We start from the raw sequence: 22,707 nt of genomic DNA, 5'->3' as shown, positions 1-22,707 counted from the left end.
GCACTATTCCTCCCACTGACGCCATAGATGGGGCACTATTCCTCCCACTGACACCATAGACGGGACACTATTCCACCCACTGACACCATAGATGGGGCACTGTTCTTCCCACTGACACCATAGATGGGGCACTATTCCACCCACTGACACCATAGATGGGGCACTATTCCTCCCACTGACACCATAGATGGGGCACTATTCCTCCCACTGACAACATAGATGGGGCACTGTTCTTCCCACTGACACCATAGATGGGGCACTGTTCTTCCCACTGACACCATAGATGGGGCACTATTCCACCCACTGACACCATAGATGGGGCACTATTCCTCCCACTGACACCAATGATGGGGCACTATTCCTCCCACTGACACCATAGATGGGGCACTATTCCTCCCACTGACGCCATAGATGGGGCACTATTCTTCCCACTGACGCCATAGATGGGGCACTATTGCTCCCACTGACACCATAGATGGGGCACTATTCCTCCCACTGACGCCATAGATGGGGCACTATTCCTCCCACTGACACCATAGATGGGACACTATTCCACCCACTGACACCATAGATGGGGCACTGTTCTTCCCACTGACACCATAGATGGGGCACTATTCCACCCACTGACACCATAGATGGGGCACTATTCCTCCCACTGACACCATAGATGGGGCACTATTCCTCCCACTGACAACATAGATGGGGCACTGTTCTTCCCACTGACACCATAGACGGGGCACTATTCCACCCACTGATACAAGGCACTATTCCTCCTACAGATACAAGGCATTATTCCTCCCACTGACTCCAAAGATGGAGAACTATTCTTCCAACTGACACCACAGATGGGGCACTATTCCTCCAACTGACACCATAGATGCGGCAGTATTCCTTTCACTGACACAATAGATGGGGCACTATCCCTCCCACTCATACCAACAATAGGGCACTATTCCTTCCACTGACACTCAAGACGGAGAACTATTCCTCCCACTGACCCCATAGATGGGGCACTTTTCCTTCCACTGATACAATAAATGGGGCAGTATTTATTCGATTGACACCAATGATGAGGATTATTATTCCCACTAATACCAATGATGGGGCACTATTCCTCCCACTGATGCTAATGATGGTACACTATTCCTCCCACTGACACCAACAATGGGGCACTATTCCTCCCCATGACACCATAGACGGGGCATTATTCCTACCACTGACACCATAGATGGGGCACTATTCCTCCAGTTGACACCAATGATGGGGATTAATATACCCACTAATAACATTGATGGGGGACTATTCCTCTCCCTGATATGAAATATGGGGCACTATTTCTTCCACTGACACCACTCCACTTCCCATTAATACCAATACCTCCTACTGCCTCTCAAGCATTATGTAATTATTTTACCGCCACTAATCACCAAGTATGGGGCCTTTTGTACTTTTTTTGGCCACAGTCCTTTCTTCTTAGAGTCTGAGAGCCCGTTCACACTGGGGCGACCTGTCAGGCGACCTGGTCGCCTGACAGGTCGCCTTCCACAGAGAAGCTGCGGACCCGTTCTAATAGGAGCGACACAAGTCGCTCCGACTTAGAAAAAGGGTCCGGAGCTTCTTTGGGGCGACCCGGAGCGACCTACATAGACTTCAATGATATGAAGTCCGTGGCGGCCGCTCCGAGGTTGCGGTGCGAGCAGCGCACCGCGACTTCACAGGTCGCCCCGGGAAGTAGCGTCGCCCCAGTGTGAACGGGGGCTTAAGGACAGTAAGCTGGCTCTTTGCTTGGAAGTTTTGGAGATCTAAGAAACGGGTGCTCAAAGACCAACACCAAATAAAACATCCATTGACATAAAGAAGAAATTGGTAACTGATGGAAGACCACATGAACCTTTCTAAGAGCTGCTGGCAGCTAACAATGGTACTACGCATCAAAGTATTCAATTCCATGAAACATGCCCCGAAAAAAATGTAGCGCCACACTTTTTTGACCAACTTTATGTGTTACACAAAATCTTTGGACAAAATGTTTTTAGGCTGGAATATATCTTGGGGTCATTCTCCAGGGAGAAGCTTCCTCCTGGTCCCCTCGGGACAGATGATCTTGCTTCCTAGTAAACACGATGGAGGTTCAGACTGATTGTCGACAGGAAGTCATGTAGGACAATAAATAATCAGCCACTGAGGTCACTTCCTGTACAGAATAACATTCTGTGACATTCTTTGACGAAAGTCTGGGAATCGGTCAGAAGAATACTAGCTGGGGTGACACCATGACACCACGTGATTCATCGGTTATAATAATATTACATGTACATGATGTCATTATTAAAAAAAAAAAAAAAAAAGACGACTAACCTTTAAAGGGAAAGTTTTTGGCAAGCATACAATATCTCACAAAAGTAAGTACACCCCTCTCATTTTTTGTAAATATTTAATTCTATCTTTTCATGTGACAACACTGAAGAAATGACACTTTGCTACAATGTAAAGTAGTGAGTGTACAGCTTGTATAACAGTGTAAATTTGCTGTCCTCTCAAAATAACTCAACACACAGCCATTAATGTCTAAACCGCTGGCAACAAAAGTGAGTACACCCCTAAGTGAAAATGTCCAAATTGGGACCAATTAGACATTTTCCCTCCCCGGTGTCATGTGACTCGTTAGTGTTACAGGGTCTCAGGTGTGAATGGGGAACAGGTGTGTTAAATTTGGTGTTATCACTCTCACTCTCTCATACTGGTCACTGGAAGTTCAACATGGCACCTCATGACAAAGAACTCTCTGAGGATCTGAAAAAAAAAATTGTTGCTCTACAGAAAGATGGTCTAAGCTACAGGAAGATTGGCAAGACCCTGAAACTGAGCTGCAGCACGGTTGCCAAGACCATACAGCGGTTTAACAGGACAGGTTGCACTCAGAACAGGCCTCGCCATGGTCAACCAAAGAAGTTGAGTGCACGTGCTCAGCGTCATATCCAGAGGTTGTCTTTGGGAAACAGACATATGGCTTAAATCGCATCGCACAAACATCACATGTGATGAGCACAGGAATGCAGTGCATTTTTTCTGCAAATCACAAGCGGTGTTCAGCATGCAGCAGTGTGAACCCAGGCTATGTTTTATGAACGACACCTCCAAACAAAACCCAGGCTTAAAAAAGGCAATAGAATAAAAAATGCTGGCGTTTATCGACGTTAGAACGTTTTTACAGCTGAAAAACCCCACTCAAAACCCACTAGTTTTCGTTTTTTTTTTTACAGCCAGAAAACGCCCCTGCCAAAAACAGCCTGTGTGTGCATGGAGACATAGGAGAACATTCTGGGGAGACATAGGAGAACATTCTGGGGAGACATAGGAGGACATGCTGGGGAGACATAGGAGAACATTCTGGGGAGACATAGGAGGACATGCTGGGGAGACATAGGAGAACATGCCGGGGAGACATAGGAGAACATGCCGGGGAGATATAGGAGAACATGCCGGGGAGACATAGGAGAACATGCTGGGGAGACATAGGAGAACATGCCGGGAGAGACATAGGAGAACATGCCGGGGAGACATAGGAGATCATGCTGGGGAGACATAGGAGAACATGCCGGGAGAGACATAGGAGAACATGCCGGGGAGACATAGGAGATCATGCTGGGGAGACATAGGTGAAAATGCCGGGGAGACATAGGAGAACATTCTGGGGAGACATAGGAGGACATGCTGGGGAGACATAGGAGAACATGCCGGGGAGACATAGGAGAACATGCCGGGGAGATATAGGAGAACATGCCGGGGAGACATAGGAGAACATGCTGGGGAGACATAGGAGAACATGCCGGGAGAGACATAGGAGAACATGCCGGGGAGACATAGGAGATCATGCTGGGGAGACATAGGAGAACATGCTGGGGAGACATAGGAGAACATGCTGGGGAGACATAGGAGAACATGCTGGGGAGACATAGGAGAACATGCCGGGGGAGACATAGGAGAACATGCTGGGGAGACATAGGAGAACATGCTGGGGAGAAATAGGAGAACATGCTGGGGAGACATAGGAGAACATGCCGGGGGAGACATAGGAGAACATGTTGGGGAGACATAGGAGAACATGCTGGGAGACATAGGAGAACATGTTGGGGAGACATAGGAGAACATGCTGGGGAGACATAGGAGAACATGCCGGGGAGACATAGGAGAACATGCTGGGGGGATATAGGAGAACATGCTGGGGAGACATAGGAGAACATGCTGGGGAGACATAGGAGAACATGCTGGGGAGACATAGGAGAACATGCTGTGGAGACATAGGAGAACATGCTGGGGAGACATAGGAGAACATGCTGGGGAGACATAGGAGAACATGCTGGGGAGACATAGGAGAACATGCTGGGGAGACATAGGAGAACATGTTGGGGAGACATAGGAGAACATGCCGGGGAGACATAGGAGAACATGCCGGGGAGACATAGGAGAACATGCCGGGGAGACATAGGAGAACATGTTGGGGAGACATAGGAGAACATGCTGGGAGACATAGGAGAACATGCTGGGGAGACATAGGAGAACATGTTGGGGAGACATAGGAGAACATGCCGGGGAGACATAGGAGAACATGCCGGGGAGACATAGGAGAACATGTTGGGGAGACATAGGAGAACATGCTGGGAGACATAGGAGAACATGCTGGGGAGACATAGGAGAACATGCTGGGGAGACATAGGAGGACATACCGGGGAGACATAGGAGAACATGCTGGAAGTTTATTGGCTGTAGACAAAAACGTCTGACGCCAAAAACAGCCGCTGTAAAAACGTCCCGTGTGCATGAGGCCTAATACTTGTTATTCCACGTTTTTGCTACTGTAATAAATACAGACATTTGTAGAAGGGTCTCTCTCTGTATTCGGCTCCGCTTAACTCAACCTTCCTGCTTACCATCTGCTGAGATAAGATATCACCCCCATAGGGAGTGCATTGTTTTTTTTCATGAGTCAGCAATGGCAGTAAACCTGTTCTTATGATGCAGGATTCTTTTATTTCAGAGAAAAAAAAAACATATTCAGCACATCTCTGCAATGCACTCACATTTTCCTGTAATTTCGGCTTAATTCACATCTATCTGTGTCAGGAATGTGTAACAAATCACACGCTTCCCCGACACGCAGAGAAACACGCTGGCATTTAGCAGACCGGCGTCAGTGCAACTGCGGCTCGGTTCACGCCTACGGGTGCAACCAAGCACAGACACGTTTCCACGCATGTTCTGAACCAGAGGCGTAACTAGAACCTTCAGGGTTCCGGTGCAAGAAACCATAAAGGGCCCCCACAGACCCCTGGCCGGGGCCCTTCCCTTCCAGCTTGGGGCTCTTCCCACTGATCCTGGGGCCCTTTACTCTTGTTGCAGGGCCCTTTATTACGGTCCCGCAGTGGGACCCTTTCACAAGTTCTGCAGTGGGCCCCCCTTCCTGCCATCTTGGGGCCTCCCCACGGTGGTGGAATGTCAGGGCCCGGTCACAAGTGTGACCTTTGCAATCCTGGAAGGTCACCCATTGGTGTCAGTCGATTTTATTTTTTGGTATTTTAATTGTATTATTTTTTATCATTTTATTTTATTTTTTTATTTAATTGTATTATTTTTTTATCATTTTATTTTATTTTGTTTATTTAATTGTATTATTTTTTATCATTTTATTTTTTTATTTAATTGTATTATTTTTTATCATTTTATTTTATTTTTTTATTTAATTGTATTATTTTTTATCATTTTGTTTTATTTTTTTTATTTAATTGTATTATTTTTTATCATTTTGTTTTATTTTTTTATTTAATTGTATTATTTTTTATCATTTTGTTTTATTTTTTTATTTAGTTGTATTATTTTTTATCATTTTATTTATTTATTTTTTTACAATGTCACTGACTATGACTCTGTCTATTCAGAAAAGGAAGGAGCTGGTAAATTACATATTTACCGACCCCTTCCTGGTTCTCCATTGGGACACATCCCCTGCAGCACTCAGCAGGAGAGGGGAGGGAGCACAGTGATGGGGGGGGGGGGGACCAGGGGAGCACACAGGGGCCCAGAGACAGCAGAACACAAGTGAACTGGATAGGAGGAGCGGCGGAGGCAGCATACAGAGGAACCAATCTCCTCCATTTTCCTCCTGCAGCTACAGCAGGAAAAAGGAGGACAGTGATTTCTCTACATGCTGCCCCGCCGCCCCTCCTATCCAGGTGTAGAGGGGAGCTGCACAGGCCTCCTGGAGCATGGGGCCCGGTTGCAATTGTGACCCCTGCAACCCCTGTAGTTATGCCCCTGTTCTGAATGTTTCCTGTGTTTCCATGAGAAAAAGTCCGAAATGCGCGGCACCGAATCACATGGTACCATGTGGCTTGGCGTAGGCAAAATGCACGGCACCAGAAAAAAATTGCCCCACCGCACGTCTGCCTAATGGCAACGCGTTTCCCTGTATGTTGGGAAAGCTTGTGATTCTTGCATTGGTTCCTGACATGCATAGATGCAGGAATTTTTCTTTCAGCGGGAACGCGGGGGAACGCATTTCTGCCACCTCCACTACTCAATCACACCTCACAACTTTTTGAGATGGGAATGAGGGACGCCTTTTAACAAAAGTGTGTAGGCATAGGACACACCCCCTATCATGCCCCTTAAAGGAACCTATCACGCCCCCTTAATGGAGAAATTAAAAAAAAAAGCATTAGTTAAACCCACAAGTACTTTTTTATACCACTACTATTCCTTTATACTGGATTTTGACATTTACGAATGCAGCAATTTAGAAATTGGATGAAAGGTTTAGCACTGGGAAACACTTTTTTAAAAAGATAAAAAGTGTCTTTTATATACAACTCTATAGATCAGAGAGCAAAATGAGGAGGAGAGAGGGACATCGTTCCAAATCAGGGACAGTCCCTCGAAATCAGGGACAGTTGGAAGCTATGCACTCAATGTCTGCAAGGGATGCTGATCTGTGCTGGAGGGTCTGTTAACCACTTCTGGACCGGAAGGATTTTCCCCCCTTAATGACCAGGCCATTTTTTGTGATTCGGCAACTGCGTTACTTTAACTGATAATTGCATGGTGGTACGACGCTGTAACTAAAATAAAATTGATGTCCTTTTATTCCCACAAATAGCTTTCTTTTGGTGGTATTTGATCACCTCTGCGATTTTTATTTTTTGCGCTATAAACAAAAAAAGAGCGACAATTCTGAAAAAAAAAACACAATATTTTTTACATTCTGCTATATAACATTCCCAATAAAAAAAATAAATAAATAAATAAATAATTTTAGGCCAATTTGTATTCTGCTACATATTTTTGGTAAAAAAAAATCCCAATAAGCTTATTTTGATTGGTTTGCGCAAAAGTTATCACGTCTACTGACTACGGGAAAGATTTGTCATTTTTATTTTTTTTTTACTAGTATTGGCGGCGATCATAGATTTTTAGCGGGACTGCGACAATGCAGCGGACAGATCGGACCCCTAACTGACACTTTTGGGGGGACCAGGGCATTACTACAGTAATCAGTGCTAAAAATATGCACTGTTACTGTACTAATTACACTGGCAGGGAAGGGGTTAACCTAGGGGTGATCAAAGGTTTCAATGTGAGCCTAGGGGAGTGTTTTCTAACTGTATGGGGCGGGGCTTGTGAAATGAACACAGAGATCTGTGTTCCTAAATAGGAGGATCACAGGAGCTCTGTGTTCATTCCTGAGAGAACAACGGTCTGCTGTGTTTACAACAGCAGACCGCCGATCTCTCTCAGCGGGAAGCGATCAGGGGTGCCCGACGGCAATCGTGGCCCCTGGCCCCGTGAATTGGCTTCCCCGTTTTCTAATGGAGGTGGGAGCGTGCCCACCCCCATTTTTTATTATACATACATTTTATAATTATGTTTTTTTTTTATTATTTTATATCATTTTTGTATTGGAGGGTCCCCTTTTGTCAGACGGGCCCAGGGCAGTTGTCCCTTTTGCCCCCTTATAAATCCGCCGCTGTCTCCATCCCCATCTTCACAAAGATAGGTGGAGGGGCTCTGTAGTCCAAGGGAAGAACTAAGAGGGCTAATTAATTAGACTGCTTGATATAATACTGCCGAGAGCACAGACAGCTTTGTATTTCTGACCCGATCAAGAGGAAATTTTGTTGCACTTATTGAACACATTGGAAACAAAACACTTTAAGTGGCGTTTCACACATATGCGATGTCAGGCATCGCACGTGATTTGCAGCACACTGCTCTACAAATCACATGAGATGTCTGTGCGATGCGAATTCAGCCATACAGATTGTAAGGCAGAATTTGCATTGCATTCAGACCAAAATTGCACAGGACCAGGGGTGGCCCGTCCATTGGGGGTGCAGGGGCGCCACCCCCCCCTATCCATGCGTCCGACCCCCTAATCTACATGCAGGGCGCCAGACACATGGATTCCAATTGGGATTTTTTTTTTTTTTTGAAGCACGTGATTAGAGCCAGAGGCTCTAATAGGCTTCAAAAAAGGGTGGGCTCGGGGCGCAGAGCCCCCCCCCCAGTTGTGTGACAATAGCAAATGAATATTCACTATTGTCACAAGGATCCTCCTCCTGGCCAATCAGGAAGCGGGTCCCATTTCCCGATTGGCCGAAAGGAGAAGCCATGCCATTGGCCAAGGTGGAGGAGGGAGGAGACACAGGAGACTGAGGGAGAAGAAATTGCCGCCGCCGCTGCCTGCCCTCCCTCCCTCCACATGTCCAGGCAGGGTGAGTGAGCCAGCGACCGGGGGGGGGGGTGTGTGCTGTGCGGGCTGGTGTGATCAGGGGGGGTATGGTGTGGTCCGTCTGCCGCCCCCCCAACCCATGGAGCACCAGCTGCCACTGCACAGGACCCTTTTTTTGGTCCGCACCAGAATCAATCTGAGTGCATGCGATCCGATTCATATCCGAACTGACAGTTCACACTGCGATATGCGAACTGATCTGGGGGTATCGTTAACCTTTTATTGACACCCCCCCCCCCCCGGCGATTCGCATATGACAGTGTGAACTGCCTGCGAGTCGAGTGCGATGTGGGAACCCACAGTGGATTCGCAGGGTTCCCGCATCGCATATGTGTGTGAAACGGCACTCGATGATATATTTTACAGACTAATGGGGGTGGGGCAAATAAAGGTAAGTAGAGTATCATGTCTAAGTGTAATGAGCAACCTCGATGATACAAAATATCTTAATAAAAGTCACATGAAAATAATTTCTTCCAGCCCAACAACTTCTCTCCCCCATAAATAACAACACATTTCTGTCCAAGTAAAATAATGAGACACCTCGCATCAATAAGCATAGGTGATAATGAACGGGCGCGAACGGCGAACAATTAGAATACGTCTGTTTATAAAGAAAAGGAAGCTGCGGCTTTCTAAGGAGACGATCCGGCTTATCCATACAAAGAATTACTCTTCTGATTTATACACTGCTTAAAAAAAATTAAAGGAACACTTTTTAATCAGAGTGTAGCATCAAGCCAAATAAACTTCTGGGATATTGATCTGGTCAGTTAAGTAGCAGAGGGGGTTGTTAATCAGTTTCAGCTGCTTTGGTGTTAATGAAATTACCAAAAGGTGCACAAAATGGGCAACAATGAGATGACCTCCAAAACAGGAATGGTTTTACAGGTGGAGGCCACTGATATTTTTTCCCTACTCATCTTTTCTGATTGTTTTTCACTAGTTTTGCATTTGGACCCTATAGAGGTTGGGTCAGTGTCACTACTGGTAGTATGAGGACATACCTGGACCCTATAGCAGGCAGTCCAACTCCTCCAGGGTGGCACATCAATACCTCCAATTGCCAGAAGGTTTGCTGTCTGCCAGCACAGTCTCAGGGGCATGGAGGAGATTCCATGAGACCGGCAGTTACTCTAGGAGAGCTGGACAGGGCTGTAGAAGGTCCTTAACCAATCAGCAGGACCGGTCTCTGCTCCTTTGTGCAAGGGGGAACAGGATGAACACTGCCAGAGCCCTACAAAATGACCTCCAGCAGGACACTGGCCAAACAATCAGAAACAGACTTCATGAGGGTGGCCTGAGGGCCCGACGTCCTCTAGTGAGCGTTGTGCTCACTGCCCGGGACCATGGAGCTTGATTGGCATTTGCCATTGAACACCAGAATTGGGAGGTCCACCACTGGCACCCTGAGCTTTTCACAGATGAGAGCAGGTTCACCCTGAGCACATGTGACAGGCATGAAAGGGTCTGGAGAACCCGTGGAGAACGTTATGCTGCCTGTAACATCGCTCAGTATGACCGGTTTGGTGGTGGTCAGTGATGGTCTGGGGAGGCAAATCCATGGAGGGACGCACAGACCTCTACAGGCTAGACAATGGCACCCTAACTGCCTTTAGGTATCGGGATTAAATCCTTGGACCCATTGTCAGACCCTACACTGGTGCAGTGGGTCCTGGGTTCCTCCTGGTGCACAACAATGCCCGGCCTAATATGATGAGAGAATGCAGCCAGTTCCTGGAGGATGGAGGAATTGATACCATTGAATGGCCCCCATGCTCACCTGAATTAAATCCAATAGAACACCTCTAGAACATTATGTTTTGGTCCATCCAACACCGCCAGGTTGCACCTCAGTCTGTTCAGGACGTTGTCAGGCATGCATACAAGCACGTGGGGGCCATGCAAACTACTGAGGACCATTCTGAGTTGCTGCAATAAAATTTCAGCAAAATGGACTCGCCTGCTGCATCATTTTTTCACTTTGATTTTCGGGGTGTCTTTGAATTCAGCCCTCTGTAGGGTGATAAATTTAATTTCCATCAAACGATGTGGCATCCTTTCCTTCCTAACACATTACCCAGTCCATACCAGTATAGATCCTAACACATTACCCAGTCCATACCAGTATAGATCCTAACACATTACCCAGTCCATACCAGTATAAATTCCAACACATTACCCAGTCCCATACCAGTATAGATCCTAACACATTACCCAGTCCATACCAGTATAGATCCTAACACATTACCCAGTTCATACCAGTATAGATCCTGATTCCTAACACATTACCCATTCCATTGCAGTATAGATCCTAACACATTACCCAGCTGAGCCCATACCAGTATAAATTCTAACACATTACCCAGTCCATACCAGTATAGACCCTAACACTTTACCCAGTCCATACCAGTATAGATCCTAACACATTACCCAGTCCATTCCAGTATAGATCCTAACACATTACCCAGTCCATACCAGTATAGATCCTTAAACCTTACCCATTCCATACCAGTATAAATTCTAACACATTACCCATTCCATACCAGTATAAATTCTAACACATTACCCATTCCATACCAGTATAAATATCCAGCATGAGATTTTTCCCCATTGAGATCTGATGTATTTTCAAAGTGTTCCTTTCATTTTTTTGAGCAGTGTATATTCACCCAACATTTTATAAGTGGAACATTGTAACTGTAATCTCCATTTTATAACAAACGACAATCCAAAGATGTCGGAGTTACACCATAATTCTCACCTTATAAATTTTCAGATGTCATATGACCATCCTCAAAATATTGAAATGTACGTAAACCTAAAATCTATTTTTTGTAACTTTGGCATCGTGCCGCACTGCATACAGTTTACATTGGTCTCTTTCAGACAGGAGGTTTGGGGCAGTAAAAACAGGTGGCTGAGCTGCTGGAGTCATAGCATTTTTAACTCAGGGTATAAAGCGTCGACAAGTGCATTAAGTGCAATGCAATGCACACAATTGGGGCACTGTAATGTGGCATTATAGGGTTAAATCTGTGGGGGGGGGGGCAATATAATGCCTCTTTACTGCCTGTCAAATAACCTTTGAAAAGTGATCTGAATGCAGATCGCTCTTCAGAGGGCACTACACTCCAATGCGAAATTTTGGTGCCGAAAACTAAAACGAAAATGCAGGATGCACTTGGCCGAAAACCGAAACTGAAAATGCAATTTTTTATAAATATATATATATATATATATATATATATATATATATATATATATATTTATATGCAATTTTTTTATATTCGACTTTTCAAATATTATTATGAATTTAAATGAATATGAATTTATTGGCGGCCACTATCGGCACCTTTAGAGCAAAAAAAGCTCAAGAAAAATGCATCCCTTTAAATTCTATGTTCAGTATCTCACAAAAGTAAGTACACCCCTCACATTTTTGTAAATATTTTATTCTATCTTTTCTTGTGACAACACTGAAGAAATGACACTTTGCTACAATGTAAAGTAGTGAGTGTACAGCTTGTATAACATTGTAAATTTGCTGTCCCCTCAAAATAACTCAACACACAGCAATTAATGTCTAAACCGCTGGCAACAAAAGTGAGTACACCCCTAAGTGACAATGTCCAAATTGGGCCCAAAGTGACAATATTTTGTGAGGCCACCATTATTTTCCAGCACTGCCTTAACCCTCTTGGGCATGGAGTTCACCAGAGCTTCACAGGTTGCCACTGGAGTCCTCTTCCCCTCCCCCATGATGACATCACAGAGCTGGTGGATGTTAGAGACCTTGCGCTCCTCCACCTTCTGTTTGAGGATGCCCCACAGATGCTCAATAGGGTTTAGGTCTGGAGACATGCTTGGCCAGTCCATCACCTTTACCCTCAGCTTCTTTAGCAAGGCAGTGGTCGTCTTGGAGGTGTTTGGGGTCGTTATCATGTTGGAATACTGCCCTGCGGCCCAGTCTCTGAAGGGAGGGGATCATGCTCTGCTTCAGTATGTCACAGTACATGTTGGCATTCATGGTTCCCTCAATGAACTGTAGCTCCCCAGTGCCAGCAGCACTCATGCAGCCCCAGACCATGACACTCCCACCACCATACTTCACTGTAGGCAAGACACACTTGTCTTTGTACTCCTCACCTGGTTGCCGCCACACACGCCTGACACCATCTGACCCAAATAAGTTTATCTTGGTCTCATCAGAGCACAGGAGATGGTTCCAGTAATCCATGTCCTTAGTCTGCTTGTCTTCAGCAAACTGTTTGCAGACTTTCTTCTGCATCATCTTTAGAAGAGGCTTCCTTCTTGGACGAACGACAGCCATGCAGACCAATTTGATTCAGTGTGTGGTGTATGGTCTGAGCACTGACAGGCTGACCCCCCACCCCTTCAACCTCTGCAGCAATGCTGGCAGCACTCATACGTCTATTTCCCAAAGACAACCTCTGGATATGACGCTGAGCACGTGCACTCAACAGCTATGGTCGACCATGGCGAGGCCTGTTCTGAGTGGAACCTGTCCTGTTAAACAGCTGTATGGTCTTGGCCACTGTGCTGCAGCTCAGTTTCAGGGTCTTGGCAATCTTCTTATAGCCTAGGCCATCTTTATGTAGAGCAACAATTCTTTTTTAGATCCTCAGAGAGTTCTTTGCCATGAGGTGCCATGTTGAACTTCCAGTGACCAGTATGAGAGAGTGAGAGCGATAACACCAAATGTAACACACCTGCTCCCCACTCACACCTGAGACCTTGTAACACTAACGAGTCACATGACACCGGGGAGGGAAAATGGCTAAATAGGCACAATTGGACATTTTCACTTAGGGGTGTACTCACTTATGTTGCCAGCGGTTTAGACATTAATGGCTGTGTGTTGAGTTATTTTGAGGGGACAGTAAATTTACACTGTTATACAATCTGTACACTCACTACTTTACATTGTAGCAAAGTGTCATTTTTTCAGTGTTGTCACAAGAAAAGATAGAATAAAATATTTCCAATAATGTGAGGGGCGTACTCACTTTTGTGAGATACTGTATGTCTTCACACTGGTCCGTTGCACTTTCGTAGCTTGCTGCACTTTTGGCCAGTTAAAAAAAACGCACCTCCCCATTGAAATGCATTGAAAACGCAGCAAGAACGCCTCAATAATGCACTTGTGTCAAGTTTATTGATGCGGTTTTTGAGTCACATAACCTATGAAAAACAAACCATGAGCACAGTAAAATCGCAGCAGAATCACAGCAAAGTCCGGCAAAATTGCGTGCGTATTCGGCGCCGTTATCGGCACCTTTTTCTCTTATGAGCAAAATGCAGATAACACCATTTTCGGCCGATATGTTTCCCCCCTCCCCCCCTGAAATTTTGTTGCATCTCTAGTTTAAATATAACAAACATGTCATACTTGCCTGCTCTCTGTAATGGTTTTGCACAGAGCAGCCCCGATCCTCCTCTTCTCGGGTCCCCTAGCGGCGCTCCTGGCTCCTACTCCTGCCGAGTGTCACCCACAGCAACCAGCTTGCTATGGGGGCACCCGAGCTGGGCTGCTGCTCTGTGTGTCCATTCAGACACAGAGCTGCGGATCGGCCCCGCCCCCTCTCTCTCCTCAATGGCTCACTGACTTTGATTGACAGCAGCGGGAGCCAATGGTGCCTGTCTCAGCCAATGAGGAGGAAGAGTCCCGGACAGCTCTCTCGTGCAATATCGCTGGATCGAGATGGGGCTCAGGTAAGTATTAGGGGGGCTGCTGCACACAGAAGGTTTTTTTTTATTTTAATGCAAAGAATGCATTAAGATTAAAAAAAAACCTTCTGCCTTCAGAACCAGTAGTTCATAATACATAGTCAAACAGTAAACAGCAAAAATCCCCTCCCCACAAAAAATTGTGCGCTCATCTGCATGCTTAGCTGAAATCCTCTCATGCCACATATGCTCCCAGCCCAATCCCCCCCCCCCCCCAAAAAAAAAAAATCCCCACTCCTAGCACAAGTCCTCTACCCCTCAATTTCCCCTCTGATCACAAATCCCCCCCCCCCCCAAGAAAATGTCGCCTCCTAGCACAAATCCCCCCCAACCCCCTTCATAATACCTTTTCTAGCACACCCTCCAGCCCCCCCCCCCAAGTCCCTCATCCTAGCACAAATCCTCATCCCCCATCTCTCCTCTCAACACAACCCCCCCTCCAAATCATAATCTCCTCCCCCCAAAAGAAATTGAGCGCTTATCTGAATGCTTAGCTGAAATCCTCTCATTCCACATATGCTCCCAGCACAATCCCCCCCCCCCCCCAAAAAAAAATCCCCACTCCAAGCACAAGTCCTCTACCCCTCAATTTCCCCTCCGAGCACAAATCCTCTACCCCCACACCAAATCCCCCCTACCAGCAAAAATTCCCCTCCTCCAATCTCCCATCTTAGCTCAACCCCCCCCCCCCCCGGCCCCTCCAAATTGCCCCCCTAGCACAAATGCCCCCACATCATCCCTACTAACACAAATCCCTCTCCTATAAAAAAAATGTCACCTCCCAGCACAAATCCAACCCCCATCATAATACTTTGTACCTTTTCCAGCACAACCTCCAAACCCCCCCCCCCCCCCAAGTCCCCCATCCTAGCACAAATCCTCTTCCCCCATCTCTCCTCTGAAAACAACCCTTTAGCTTTAACCCCCCCCCCCTAAAAATGTCCCCTCCTAGCATAAATGCCCCCAATTATCCCAAGTAAAACAAATATCTCCCCTATAGAAAATGTCCCCTCCTAGAAAATCCCCTTCCTATAGAAAACCCCCCACTCTGCCATATTACCTTTTCTAGCACAACCCCCCCCCCCCCCCAATCCTAGCACAAATCTTCTTCCTCCATCTCTCCTCTCAACACAAAAAAATCCCCCCCCCCACCCCCAAATCACCACTCCTAGCTTACCTCCCCAAATTTCCCCACCTAACAAAATTCTTACCCCCCCCCCCCCAAATTTTCCCTCCCAACACAAATCCCCTCCCCTCAATCTCCTTGTGGTGCCCCCAACCCTCACATGATTCCACAGTGCCCAGGGCAGCCGCTCCTCTTGCCCACCCCTTGCCCCAGCACTGGTTAGGAGGACCTTGCTCATAGGAGCGTGCAATCAAAAATATATATTTACAGAAGAGATATCATTACAGGAACTTTTTTTTTTTTTTTTTTGTTTGTTACAGGAGCGGCATTGGTTTTGTACAGCTATAAATTGTATTTTAAGGAAAATACATTGCTGGCCCCCAATTAGATTGACATGACTGCACTACCGCTTCTACAATCCAATGCAGCTTGGTGTCATGGGCAGCGGAAGGGTTAAAAAGACTCCAGAAACTGTTAGCAATGGCAGGAAGGAAGAAATGGATCTGTAGGCCACATCCTGTTACTGTGACCCACTCCCTAATCTCAGGGACACACTCACAGGCTCTGTCCTGAGGATGACAAAGTACAGCAAAAGTCCTCACTGCGACCATGCTGCCCCCTTCTGGTCAACTCTCATGCTTACAGCTCCATCTACCATCCATGAATTGGGATTGATGGTTTTGGTTTAAGTGGTGCACCTGTGTCATTAAGAATTGATCCAGTGTGTATAGTTGGATAAATGAGCCTTGGAGTGCGCTGTGCAAATTCAATTTTAACCATAAAGGGCCCCTTTGTACCGTGTTATGTTGTGTTACACTGCCTGATAGAGAATATGCAAATGTCGCAGAGAAGTTATAGAACTGATGCAAAGAAAATGCACCATAATAAAATACAAACATAATATAAAAAGGCATAAAAAAATATTATACTTACATCTATCTATCTATCTATCTATCTATCTATCTATCTATCTATCTATCTATCTATCTATCTATCTATCTATCTATCTATCTATCTATCTATCTATCTATCTATCTATCTATCTATCTATCTATCTATCTATCTATCTATCCATTTAGGAACAGTGTACTAAGTCTGTATCTCTAATCAGTCAGATTGCTATAATATAGTACAAAATCAATTTATAACATGTCCCATCATCAATAAATCAATCCCTTGGCTATCCTTTAGTATAATCAGCTACAGATTTTGCACATAAAAAGTGCATTTAGCAGTTTCGAAAAACAGAGATCATTAAACATCTATACTTCTATCCACATAGACAAGGGCTTGACCCAGCAGTAGGACAGAAGAATATGTATTTGTCAAGGCTGTATAACAAAACCTTATATACTTTTATTTATTATACAGGATTTATATAGCGCCAACAGTTTGCGCAGTATATCTTGTGCAAATGTTAAAATACAGCCTAATATATCAACAACAGATCAATACAACTGATTGCTTACACAAAGCAATCTAAGTATTCTTGATGAATAAAGAATAAGACTAGTGACAGAGCTGACAATCTATATGCTAAAAAAAAAAAAAAAAGAACAGGCGTAATAATAGATTCCTTTCTTAAAAAGTGGTAAAAAACTAAAAATATTGTTGATTTGTATTACAGAATCTATAGACTGCACAGAACGTCAGTGTTTTCACCCAAGATTCACATAGGATTTAATTAGCAAATGTGGCAATCTTGGGTGAAAGTTAAGTGAATCTTGGGTGAAACGATCTATAAACAGACCCTGTATCGTCTATGAAGGGGTGTTTCTAGACCATGGCACCCAGGGCACTTGCCCCAGGGTCTTCTGCTGAGTGCCTCAGGTCTGAGTGCCCCAGGTCAAAGGATATGGAGATGATTCCATGTATTATACAGTTTTGAAACATTGTATCTATTTCTTTAGCTACTTTTTAGTCCATTAAAAACAATAGTAAATAATAACAAACATAATACTAAATAATAATAAAAAATTAATAAATTATAATAAAAAATAATACTAAATAATAATAAAAAAATGAATGATTTATAATAAAACATAATACTAAATAATAATAAAAATATTAATAAATAATAATAATAATAAAACATAATTAAAAATGATAATAGATGCGCATTTATCGAATTTTCAATCCATCTATTGATTATTTTGTCATAATGTGACATTTTAAAGCAATTCATTTCTGTCCAGTTAAAAAAAGATTGTATTGGGGTTAGATTAGATCCAAAGTCGTCATCATGGCATCCTACCAACCCCTCAACATTAGAATGTGATCTTTTAGGACCCTAGAGCTATCTTTGAGCTAACTCAATATACAAGAACATAAATTAGTACCAAACAGCAAAATACAATGATATAGCTGTGTGCCCAGAGGGGCCCCTGATCTATTAGGACCCTAAAACTACCTTTGAGTTAACTCAGTATATAATGACTTATATAGGTTAGTAACATACAGCACAAGCACTGCTATACCTGTATGCCCAGAGGGGCCCCTGATCTATTAGGACCCTAGGACTACATCTGAGTTAACTCTGACAATGACATATATAGATTAGTACCATACAAGCAATGCTTTACTTTTGTGCCTAGAGGGGCCCCTGGTCTATTAGAACCCCAGAATGACAGGGATTAGTAGCATACAGCATAAACACTTGTATACCTGTGTGCTCAGAGGGGCCCCTGGTCTTTTAGGACCATAGAACTACCTGTGAGTTAACTTACTATACAATGACTTAAATACATTCGTATCATACAGCACAAGCACCTAATATACTTGTGTGCCCAGAGGGGCCCCTGGTCTATTAGGACCCTAGAATTAGCCCTATACAATGGCAGGGATTAGTACCATACAGCAAAGGTACTTTTATACCTGTGTGCCCAGTGGGGCCCCTGGTCTATTAGGACCCTAGAACTATCTCTGAGTTAACTCACTATACAAAGGCATATATGTTAGTACCATACAGCACAAGCACTGGTATACCTGTGTGCCCAGAGGGGCCCTGTTCTAATATGACCCTAGGATCAGCCCAATACAATGGCAGGGATTAGTACTACAGCAAAGGCACTTTCATACCTGTGTGCTCAGAGGGACCCTTTGTCTATTAGGACCCTAGAACTACCTCTGAGTTAAATTTCTATACAAAGGCATATATATGTTAGCACCATACAGCACAAGCACTTTTATACCTGTGTGCCCAGAGGGGCCCCTGGTCCATTAGGTCCCTAGGATCAGCCCTTTACAATGGCAGGGATTAGTACTATACAGCAAAGGCACTTTTATAGCTGTGCGCCCAGAGGGACCCTTTGTCTATTAGGACCCTAGAACTACCTCTGAGTTAACGCTCTATATAAAGGCATATATATGTTAGCACCATACAGTACAAGCACTTTTATACCTGTGTGCCCAGAGGGGTCCCTGGTCTATTCTGACCCTTGGATCAGCCCAATACAATGGCAGGGATTAGTACCATACAGCAATGACACTTTTATAGCTGTGTGCCCAAAGGGACCCCTGGTCTATTAGGACCATAGAACTACTGAATGAGTCATCTCATACAATGACATATATACATTAGTACCATACAGCACAAAAACTGATATACCTGTGTGCCCAAAGGGGTCCCTGATCTATTATAACCCTAGAATCAGTCCTATACAATGGCATGGATTAGTACTATACAGCAAAGGTACTTTTATACCTGTGTGCCCAGAGGGGTCCCTGGTCTATTAGGACCCTAGAATCAGCCCTATACAATGGCAGGGATTAGTACCATACAGCAAAGGCACTTTTATACCTGTGTGCCCAGAGGGGCCCCTGGTCTATTCGGACCCTAGAATCAGTCCTATACAATGGCAGGGATTACAGTAGTACCATACATCAAAGGCACTTTTATACCTGTGTGCCCAGAGGGACCCTTGGTCTATTAGGACCCTAGAACTACCTCTGAATTAACTCATACAATGGCATATATACATTAGTACCATACAGCACAAAAACTGGTATACCTGTGTGCCCAGAGGGACCCCTGATCTATTAGAACCCTATAATCAGTCATATACAATAGCAGGGATTAGTACTATACAGCACAAACACTCTCCTACATAAAACCAGTGGAAGCAATTACAACCTAATGCTAAAACAACTGCTGTAATGCCTGGGGAGTAGCAGTGTTATATTGTCGGCTTATGACAATACAAAGCAGTTTCCTACAAGCTAGCCTCTCCAGCTGTTGTGGGACTGTAAATCCCAGCATGTCCTGATACTTCTACAGCTGCTGGATTTTGCATGAATCCATCCAAGCACTATAACCTCCCCCATTCTATGATGGGCACACAGGCAGTGTCAGAGGATGCAGCATTGCTGTGGTCACTTACCTGTGCTCATCTTCCTGTGCAGAGAAGTTGCAGCAGTCCCCAGCAGTCCCCTATACTCAGACCATCCTCTGGGCTCACTGAACCCCGACAGCAGCAGTGTCAGCTGAGTGTCAGCATTGGGCAGGCTGCGGGCTGCTAGCGCTGAGATTGCAGCATGTCCCTTCCTGCAGGACCCAGCACATCCACACAAGGACAGAGCCTTCAAGAGACAATCCCAGCTTCTATTCCAGAGGGGGGGTCACGTGTCTGACAACCCCCTTCCCACCCAGCGCTGGGGCGATGCTTGTGACTACCCTCTGCACCTACAGCGCTATGCGATCCCTGCCAACTTCCATTGTGCATTGTTAGAGGGAGGAAGGGGGGTATGGATGGTGCAGACAGAGCCCAATGCTGAATCTGCTTCTGAAAGGGGGGGGGGGGGCATTTTTTTTTACTTGCCCATTTTTGGGGTATAGCAATTTAACATCACCTATCCCTCTAGTTGTTTTGGAGAGGTTGGTGCATTTTGTCCCCTAGCTTACTGTTCACTGAATACTATAGAGCTGTATATATATATATATATATATATATATATATATATATATATATATATATATATATATATATATATATATCAAAACAGTATAAACAAGTGAATACAATAATGCAGAAATAAGAACAGCCTGAAAAAAAGTGGATTGGGTTCAAAAGGATATAAAACAAAGCAAAACAGAGGAAAGAGAAAACTGCACAAAGCAACCAAGATATATAAATTTATTAAATAGCAAAAAGATATATTATAATATATTATAATTTATTTAATAGCATATATATATATATATATACATATTATACATATATATATATATATATATATATACACACACACATATATTTATATACACACATATATACATATATACATATATATATATATATATATATATACATACATATACATATACATATACACATATATATATACATATATATATATATATATATATATATATATATATATATATATATACACATATACATATATATATATATATATATATATATATATATACATATACATATATATATATATATATATATATATATATATACACACATATATATATATATATATATATATATATATATATATATATATATATATATATATATATATACACATACATACATACACACACACAGTATCTCACAAAAGTGAGTACACCCCTCAAATCTTTTCATGTGACAACACTGAAGAAATGACACTTTGCTACTATGTAAAGTAGTGAGTGTACAGCTTGTATAACAGTGTAAATTTGCTGTCCCCTCAAAATAACTCAACACACAGCCATTACAGCCCATTCAGACTGGCGCGACAGGATTTTGTGGGGCGACCTGTGAAGTCGCGGTGCACGCTCATATAATTGAAGTCAATGCAAGTCGCCTCCAGGTCGCCCCAAAGTAGTACAGGACCCTTTTTCTAAGTCGGAGCGACTTGTGTCACTCCTATTAGAACGGGTCCTGTACTATTCAATGGCGAGCGACCGACCGCGACTTGTCAGGCGACCAAGTCGCCTGACATGTCGCGCTAGTGTGAATGGACCCTAAATGTCTAAACCGCTGGCAACAAAAGTGAACAAAACCCTAAAGAAAGCAAAACTATGGTTTTGTAAATAAAAAAAAAATTGTACAAGAGAATTGAATAATGTATGGCCAGCCTAAGTACCGGTTCACATTTCTGCAAAGCGGGAACGCTGCGAATATACAGCGTGTTCCCGCATCGCATCCGCACCCCTAGCAGTTCACACTGCCATATGCAATAACCTGGGGGTGTCAATTAAAAGTTAACGACACCCCCAGATCAGATCGCATATTGCAGTGTGATCTGTAAGTTCGCACAGAATCGGATTGCACTAGTGTGAACCACCATGCGATCCGATTCTGCTGCGGACCAAAAAAAGGGTCCTGTGCGAGTTAGGTGCGATTGTGGTGCAAATTCAGCCATACAAACTGTATGGCTGAATTTGCAGCGCACAGAGATCGCATGTATTTTAGGAGCAGTGCGCTCCGAATTACATGCGATCTCTGTGATTGCACAAATGTGAACCGGCACTAAAAGAAAGCAAAACTATGGTTTTGGTAAATCTAAAGAAAAATTGTACAAGAGGATTGAAACATGTATTATCAGCCTAAGACCTGAATTTAAAACGTAACAAACTCCACTAATAAGTTGCAAAATAACCTTTACTTGATTTAACTCTTGCTGGCCCCCCAAACCCCCCTTTCCCTTTGGTCTTTGGGGTTTTTTTTCTTCGCCTTCCCCCTTTCTGCGCCTCCACTTAGCGCCGTGGGTCATTCAAACCGCGGCAGCTTCCTGTATATGCGCCCAAAAGCATCTGGAAACTTGGCGAGCGGTGCGTATATATACCTTTATGTATTCTCACTATTCTAGATATTCTATGAGATGACAAATGCAATGTATATTTTTTCTTACTGTATAAAGTTTGGTACTATGAAACTAAACTAATTTGTACTCTCTCCATCCATACTTAGAATTGTACCCCGATTGACCTTTGGACAAAGGGTTTCACCCGAAACGCGTCAGTTCTGAATTAGGGAGACTACATATGCTCTCGCTCCTCATGTTTCCTCAATGATGTATTTATACTGCATATCCTATGTATCGT

The 22,707-nt window shown here is 44.0% G+C and overlaps 1 protein-coding gene across 1 annotated transcript in view; it reads right to left on the bottom strand.

Moving 5' to 3' along the window:
• FGD5 (FYVE, RhoGEF and PH domain containing 5) overlaps positions 1–20,315 on the bottom strand; it is a 247,396-nt gene extending 227,081 nt beyond the window's left edge. The window contains exon 1 of the mRNA XM_082265544.1: positions 20,042–20,315. Coding sequence (XP_082121670.1) covers positions 20,042–20,051 — 10 coding nt within the window. The 5' untranslated portion in view covers positions 20,052–20,315. The remainder of the gene's footprint in view (positions 1–20,041) is intronic.
• Positions 20,316–22,707: the final 2,392 nt, after the last annotated feature.

Source organism: Pelophylax lessonae (genome assembly GCF_965119305.1).
Source record: "Pelophylax lessonae genome assembly, chromosome: 8".
Classification (NCBI taxonomy): domain Eukaryota; kingdom Metazoa; phylum Chordata; class Amphibia; order Anura; family Ranidae; genus Pelophylax; species Pelophylax lessonae.
This window is presented reverse-complemented; position numbering and strand designations above follow the sequence as displayed.